Source organism: Vigna umbellata, chromosome 11 (genome assembly GCF_029865625.1).
Source record: "Vigna umbellata cultivar VRB3 chromosome 11, Vumbellata_1.0, whole genome shotgun sequence".
Classification (NCBI taxonomy): domain Eukaryota; kingdom Viridiplantae; phylum Streptophyta; class Magnoliopsida; order Fabales; family Fabaceae; genus Vigna; species Vigna umbellata.
In genome coordinates, this window is record NC_142175.1 from 28,677,264 (window position 1) to 28,686,141 (window position 8,878).

The 8,878-nt window shown below is 34.0% G+C and overlaps 1 protein-coding gene and 1 pseudogene across 1 annotated transcript; both read left to right on the plus strand.

Annotated features, from left to right (window-relative positions):
• The first annotated feature begins 1,657 nt into the window (after positions 1 to 1,657).
• Positions 1,658 to 2,999, plus strand: LOC124841217 (NDR1/HIN1-like protein 12). The gene has a single exon (XM_047317456.2). The coding sequence runs from the start codon at positions 1,745 to 1,747 to the stop codon at positions 2,645 to 2,647; it is 903 nt and encodes a 300-aa protein (XP_047173412.1). The 5' UTR covers positions 1,658 to 1,744; the 3' UTR covers positions 2,648 to 2,999.
• Positions 3,000 to 4,525: 1,526 nt separating this feature from the next.
• LOC148191423 (G-type lectin S-receptor-like serine/threonine-protein kinase SD2-2) lies at positions 4,526 to 6,826 on the plus strand (annotated as a pseudogene).
• Positions 6,827 to 8,878: the final 2,052 nt, after the last annotated feature.

Genomic DNA, 8,878 nt, shown 5'->3' on the forward strand with positions numbered 1-8,878 from the left:
ATATGAATGTTCACATACTAAACACTGTAGCACCTACCTTACTGTGGTTGTTGCATCATTGAACCTCCTCAGTTGACACATTTACTAAGCACTTGATGGTTTTATATTTGCAGGATTAATGTGGTATACTGAGTATTTCATCGCTTTTTTGGACTGGATCAATGCATTCATATTAACCTCTTATACCTGGTGATGTTTTCCTTTGCTCAGGTGCGCTAGTTTTCTTCACATGTATAATACAATCATTTGCTTTTTCTTTCCCCATGGGTAGATAATTTGGCTCTGCCGAGGGTAAAAAGAGTGCTTATGGTTAATGATTCTAGTTACAATTTTTATAGCCTTAATAGAGTTTTCGAAGGGAAGATGTCTCTAGGTAAGAGGCTCACTATAGGGAGTGATGTGTGGAATACAAGTAGAGATAATTTTGTAATTTAACATAGTGAAAGGATAGTATATTGGTCATAGAGAAGTTTTTGAGAATGTGATGTCTTTCAAAGAATAAAAAAGAACACATTTGGAGAAGAAATAAATTATAGTCTGTAAAAAGGTTTATTTTTCCTACAATATTGGTGTAATTTTTATTATGTGTTGTTTCTTCTTTTAAGTAGTTCGTCATCAAGTCAACATGATATAGTCAATCTCATATATTAATTTGACTGTTGTGTTGCACAACTATTCATTATAGTTGTGCATATGTAAAATCAAATTCACATACTTTAATCGTTATAGAATATTATTGTCAATTTTATTTTAAGCTATTGCTATTCTAGGATGACCTTTAAATTTTATTACAGAAACTTTAGATGCTTTTTAGGTTAGAACTGGGTATTTGGGCAAAGGCTCGCGGACTACCCATGTAACCCGCAAGCCTTGTGGTTGTCAGTTTGCATGTTTTTAAGCTAAAAAATGAATGTGGGTTTTTAAAATTTGGTTTGAATTATCTGTGTAAATGAGTTTTACCCGCCACATCCATGGAAAAAGAAGTCTAATACTACAATCCAATATATTAGTGCAGAAAATGTAGAGGAGAGAGAAGAAAAAGTGAGGAAGAAGAACATAAAAAGCTGGAACATTGCAAAAAATACAGAGGAGAGAGAAGAAAAAGTGCAGATTCGTCACGGGAGGGATCTAATTGATACAATTTATACTACTTTGGGATAAAATAAAAGCATTTTTAAAACCGAATACTAAACAGAAATTCACCTCTTAACATGAGGACAAAATAAACATTTAAGTCTAATTAATTCTACAGATTGAGTTCTTTAAAAAAAACATAGGAACCATAAGTCAAAAGTAAATCAAGAAAAATTATTGAATCTTTATTAGACATATGGAACCAAAATTATTTTTAAAAAATAAAATAGGAAAAATTGTTTTATCTTAACTTCTAAATTATAGGAGATTATTAATTGTGCCACACAATATATTTTAGTTTTTCTGAATATCAAATATGCACCTATTTCTATGCAGCTACATCTAACATTTTTTTAAAACAAAGATGTAAACGAGTGTCATGTTAACTTAGGTGTATCTTATTCACGTTACGTTGGTAAAAGCAAATAAAGAAACAAAGTTGGATAAAGACAAAGCAAGGCATAAAACAGGAAACAAAAAAGAAGAAAGAAAAGTAAAACACAGCATCAAGTGAGATCAATAATCAGCCATTGATATGATCTAAAAAAACTAAAAGAGAGAAACACACCCTCATGCTTTGATTCCAAGTTTCCCTGCTATTCCGTCTCATATGGATTTCCTTTCACCTTTTAACTTCTTCACTATTTCCACAACCTCCACCATTTGTAGCTGCCACTTCTACAGAACCATCTTCATATATGATACACCTAACACTCACAAACACAACCTCTTTAACTGCATATCAAAGACTCCTCACATGGCAGAAATGCATATACAGCATCAAGAAGACCACAACCATATCCCTAACCCTAACCATATCCCTAATAACCCTAACCATAATCCTAACCCTACCCATTACACACACTACCGTTTCCCTGGCAAAGTTCCTCACCATCAAGTCCACAACATGGACAAAGCTACACCTTCACGCTTCAGACCCAATGCACCCAAACGTCAACACTGCATTTGCATCACCGTTTTCCTCCTCTTACTTGGCATCATACTCCTCATCCTCTGGCTCGCCTACCACCCTTCCAAGCCGCGTTTCACGGTGGCCAGCGCCGCTGTCTACGGCCTCAACGCCACAACGCCGCCACTCATATCCATCTCCATGCAATTCAACGTCGTAATAAGAAACCCTAACAGGCGTGTCTCCATTTACTTCGACAGGCTCTCGGCCTACGTTTCCTACCGAAACCAACCCATCACGCCACATGTCATGCTTCCACCGCTCTTCCTGGATAAGCACAGCGCCGTGTCGCTGTCGCCGGAGATCGGAGGCGTGCCGGTGCCGGCGTCGGAGGAGGTCACGAATGGATTGGTGATGGACGAGAGTTATGGGGTGGTGGGTGTGAAACTTGTGTTGTATGGAAGGTTGAGGTGGAAAGCTGGTGACATAAACTCAGCACACTATGGATTATATGTGAAGTGTGATGTGTTGATGGGTCTGAAGAAAGGTATTATGGGTCAGGTTCCTCTCCTTGGATCTCCAGTTTGCGACGTGAACACATGAATACTATGTTCTGTTTCACATTTCAGACCCGGTTTTTCACATCTTTGACGCGATTCTTCTATTTCTATAACATGTTTGAAAACATGCTGGAAGGCTACTATATGTCTGATTAATAAAGTACAATGTGTGCATGCATGTATCTTAGTGATTTTAATTTTTCTGTCAAAAACTAGAAATTAGGTATACAACTTGGATTCTGTATTTGGGGACTTTAATTTTGTGTTTGAGTGATATGTACTATGTAATAGAAAGTAGAAATTTGATTGTTTGAATTCTTTTGATTGCAGAATGTTTATGTTGTGGATGTAGAAAGATTTATGAAATAGAATCATAAATATTACGGATTTGTGCATGACCTGGTTTTTTGGGCACAATCAAAGTTTGGACGAGTGAGATTTCATACTACAGAAGTAGCTAGTTGTCATGTTTTGTCTCTATCTTGTTATCAAAAAATGTCTTGTCCTTATCTTAAATAAAGTGCTTATTGCTTTTGTAAAGCCAGAAGAACATATACTACATAGTATTTTTTATCAACTTTTGTCTTTACTTGTTGAAACAGGAAAGAGATTAAGAATGAACTTGTTTAGTAAGAAAAGAAGAAACTGGGTCGAGTTTTTTTTATCAGGGTATTATTGATCACATAACACAACACTTTGGTAAAAACAACTAAAATTTAATGGTTAGTCCGTGAACTTCAAAAGGTCATTTCTTCTAAAAAAAACCTGCAAGAATTGATCTAAAATTAATAATAAGTTATTGACGAAAATGAGTTTGGATAGATATTATTAATTAAGATAGATAAAAACAAATATTTAAGAATTACATAAAAGTATACATTATTTTGTCCGTTATTATTAATAATTATCTTGGAAAAATCAAATTTATTCGTTATTAATTTATAATTTTTATATTGTTGTATTTCTTAAATCGTTTTATAATATTCAAAAATATAAATTTTGCTACTGCTTGGTTGACTATGGTTAACTCTGATTTAGCCAATAAAATGTGAATTGATGTTTTTATCTGTTTAATTATTAGCCCAGTTTTTAAAATATCGATAATAAATTTGTCTTTATACCTCTATAAAATTTAGTGTGAAAATTTGTTTGTTTAACTAAAGAATCTTACAACATAATTGAGATAGATTGAAATTATTTATATGTAATAAGCACAGTACAAAAAGTATCATTATCATATAGTTCGTCTAAATTTTAAAAACTCATTGATCTCTTCTGGCAATGGTTCCCATTGTTGTTGAAAATAGTTGACAAATGTCTTTTTTATATTCGTGTTACAATCACTTCCTCTATTCCAAAAATATTTTTGCGACTTGATCATTTTAATTATATCAAAATCTCATTTAATATTATGAGGAAAGGTTTAAGTGAGATCTAATGTAAAATTATGCTTTACAGTAAATTAATTACCCACATGTAATCTTCAAACACAATTTTTAGATATTTTTCATCATAAAATAATGGTTTTTCTTTCGTCTTCTAGGTTTTATTTTATGACGATGAATTATTGCAACCTTTAGATCTCTCTAGGAGTCCACAATTTAAAGTCTTGTTACTATCTTCTCATAATAAAAATATATTAGATCTCTCTCTACCAGTCCACAATTTAAATTGTGACTATCTTTCTCATAATAAAAATATATCAAGTATTATGATTTTGAATTTGGCATGAAGTGTTAGCGGAAAATGTTTTAAGGTTGCATATGAAATTTGAACTGCTAGAGTACTTTAGTTTAAAGTTTTGGTATTTTGTTGAATTGAAGTGTATTCTTTAGTTAATTGTGAAATTTGAGTAGATTAATTATTATGGAATTCGATGGAATTTTGATGTTTTGAATACAAATTAAAAATAAATGTTATAATGGAAGATTTTGTATGTTAACATAGTCAAAATTGATGTATGATTTAGTTTGAATTGTGGAAACTAAACTATATGTATAAACCTAGTTTTTCTAAATAAAACTATTGCAAGTTAACATGGTCAAAATTGATGTATGATTTATATATATATATATATATATATATATATATATATATATATATATATATATATATATATATATATATGTATATATATATATATATGTATGTATGTATAAACCTCGTTTTTCTAAATAAAACTATTTTATGATTTGAAAATTCAAAGTAAATATAAATGTATATTGAGATTGGATGATCATGTTTGAGTTGTAATGGTTGAAATTGGAAGTAATTGGGAAAGGTGGTGGTCAAGACTTGCTGAGAATTTTGCAATTAACAAAATATGTTTGGTTAAAATTTGGTAAGTTTTAAATATATTGTATTAATGGTTTTTTTTTTCATGTTTTTCTCAATCAAAATTATTTACTCAAACAAAAATAAGGAAGAAAACTTAGTAGAAAACTTAGTAGAAAACTTAGTTGCTTTCATTCTTATTTTTGCTCAAATGAAGTATTGTTTGTTCAAGCAAGATTTATTTTTAGTAAAAGCACAACAAAAAATCAATTTTGTTTTCCAATTGATTCTAGCTCAAGCGAGAATATGTCACTCAAGCAACATCTTTTGACTTGAAACTTCATGATTGGCTTATAATACTTGAATGAATTGTGAATTATTACAATCTACTTATAAATTTTATGGTTATGGAACGTTTAGACATGTATGAAATATAATTAAGGTCGAAAATTTAGAATAAGGCTTAATAACCTTTTTCGTTCTCAGATTTGCTTATTTTTCTCAATTATGTCCTTCCTTCTAAAAGTGTGTTAAATTGATCTTTACTTAGTAAATTTTGCGTCAACAAAAGTCTCTTCCGTTAAATAGAACCAAACGGAGTTAAGAGATTGATGATCTAGCACAATGCAGTGATAACGTGTCAATTTGAAGTTGTATGTGTGGTGACGTGTCAGTGAATTAGAGGCTGACGTAAGATTGGGTGTCAATTAAAACTTCATCCAATGTTCCTCTTTTTTCTTCTCTTCATTCTCATTCTCCACACTTCCTCCTCTCCGCCACCATCATTCTCCAAGGCAACGTTATTATTCAAAACCTCAACAACACTTTCCAACTTGGCTTCTTCAATTTCTTCCCAAGCCCAAGCCCGTCGAAATTCTACCTCGCCATCTGCCGCACCTCTTTGCCCAGCCCCAACACCATCTGGGTCGTCAATCGCCTCCATCCCTTCCCCTCCCAAGCTGCTTCATCCCTTGAACTCACCCCAACCAGTCAGTTAACCCCACTTCAACACCATTCTCTAGACATCCATCGTCGTCGCTGCCACCACCAACCTCACCCTCAAGCTTCTAGATTCCGGAAACCTCGTCCTCCTCACTTTTGACGGCGTCGTTTCATGGCAGACCTTCGATTCCCCCTCGGGCACGTGGCTCTCCTACCTCTATGCCTTTCACTTTGTCGTGTTGTTCTCCCCCGTCGCGGTCTTTAGTTTCTCCGAACGCGCCATCGAGACGAGCTTTTGACCGCCAACGATGTTCCACCTGGAGCCCTTCAGGCAGGTCAAACAGTACTGAGCCCTTCAGGCAGGTCAAACAGTACTCGTGGAACAGTCAATCGGGGTCTTGGCAGATGTTTTGATTCAAGTCGGAGACTCTATGCCAGGTTCGAGGATTCTATAGGGGTCATTGGGGAAGCATCCAACATCTGTGAGTGTGTGAGTGGGTTTGAGCCTTTGGATGGTCATGGGTGGGGTTCTGATGATTACTATCAAGGTTGTCACCATGTGGACGCCGGGTGTGGTGGGGATGATGGATTTGAAGATCTTGAAGCTATGAGGTTTGGATTTGGGATTGTGAGTCTGGTTAAGGGGAAATCTAGAAGCTTTTGCGAGCGCGAGTGCTTAGGTGATTATGGGTGCGTTGGGTTGAGTTTCGAAAAGCATAGTGGGTTATGCAAGAAATTTTGTGGTTCGCTTTCGGATTTTCAGAATTTAACTATCGATGGTGAGAGTGGGGTTTTGCATGTTAGGGTTCCGAGCGGGGGATCTGGGAGGAAGGTGTTTGATTGGAAGGTTTTGAGTGGGGTTGTTATTGGGTCGATTGTGGTTTTGGGGGTGGTGATGGTGGCATTGTTGGTGATGGTGAAGAGGAGGGTTGAGAGGAAGAAATTGGAAGAGGATGAGGAAGATGGGTTTTTGGATGAGAAATTACGTCAGCCTCTAATTCACTGACACGTCACCACGGATACAACTTCAAATTGACACGTTACCACTACATTGTTCCAGATCATCAATCCCTTAACTCCGTTTGGTTTTATTTAACGGAAGAAACTTTGTTGATACAAAATTTACCAAGCAAAGACCAATTTGACACACTTTTAGAAGAAATTACCTAATTGAGAAAAATAAGCCAATCTGGAAACAAAAAAGGCTATTAAAGTTTAGACATGTATGAAATATAATTAAGGTCGAAAATTTAGAATAATATGAGTCATTGTTTGAACTCATATATTAAGTACATAAATTTATGAATAGATATTTCGTAACTTCACAAGTGATTAAAATCATAGGTGGTCTTAATAAATATCTAACACATAAATTTCATATATTAGATATCTTAAACTTATCATGATTTTATGAAGTCAAGAATTAATTCTTAAGGCACTTATATTATTTAAGTTTTAGGTTTTTAAAGAATATGCTTAATACAAATATTATGAAAAATGTCTATATATTCTTTATCAAATATTATTTTATTGTATTCATCAATGACTTGGATTGTAGCCAAGTGTTGTTGTTGAGAAGCCTCAACTAATAGCCTTGCAACCTCCATCTGTTGTAGGGTAACCTGATGTTGTTGAGCTTTCAAAACACTTTATTGTTGTAAAGCTTCAACCATTACCACTGTTGGTCTTTCCAAACTAGGCATATCATAAGAAGGAGAAGGTGGAGGGGTCACACACCTACATGCCATAACTTTATGGTCAGTGGTCACAATTAAGACAAGTTAGCTACACAATATTCCCTTGTCAACAAAACAACTACTTCTCATTATGCATAAGAAAAATCTAACATTTTCCTACCTATAGATTCCCATATCATGTTCTAATATCAAAATGTAACATCCAAAAATAATAGTTCAAAGATGACTATCAATAGGAATTTCAAAAGATGATATCATGGCATGAATTCATACAACTTAACACTTCATAACATTAGGTACAATCTTCCATTTACTTTGAAGAAATTGATAAAGTAAAGTATTCCAAAACCAGGTATTATGAAGCGACTAATAGATAACATCATTACTATAAATGTGCAAAAAGCTAAACTAACTTTATACTTTAGCATTCCCACAAAGATACCAACATCAATATTCCATAAATCATACATTCTCTTCTACTCTAATGGAAACCACAGTCATAGTAAAAGAAATTACCAACACAAACAAGAACCAGAGTAAGCTAGGTCTGATTTAAAACTTATAAAGTTTTAAATAAAAGAGAATATTCATATAACTTGATTTTCAATAATATCGTCTATAAATACAAGATATCCAACACTTCACCAAGATTTACTTGATACAACATATGTTATCATCCAAAAAAGACTCGGCTTTCAGAGGGCCAATATATTGGTTAGTTTTATGGGATTTTTCACTTATGCTAAATTACTATTGCCTTTCAAGAGCTATAGCTAAATTACTGTGTAACTTCCCCAATCTACTAAGCTAGATAGGTTAAATTCAATACTTTTACTAAGTGTGATTAACATCATTACTTTATATATGAACTTTCTTCAATTCTCATATCTAGAAATTATCTTCTATTTGACTCAAATTACTAATCAAGGTAGAATAATCTCACATCTGCACTTATCACCCATACACCCTACAACTAACATGATGTGGTAGAATTCTCCCTTAGGAACAACTATACCTAATCATCCCAACTTCATGTAATAATCACCATATATATCAATGTTTAAGAACAACTAGTAAAACTTCATGAAATACAACGAAAACACACAACAATACAAAAAAATGGCTTTTAGCAGTATGGAGAGGGCGTCTATTGCCAGACTCACTATCAAGTGATCACCCAATGACATTCCACCTATGTCGAGTGGTGAGGCCCTTGGAGCTCATTATGAAAGTAACATCCAACGTTATCAAAGGGTGCCCAACACTACGACCCCTACAACTCACTATGAAAGTAGTGCCCAATGGTCATACTACACACATAATGGATTGATTAATGGAAGCTCTTTAACTTTGGCTCTCAA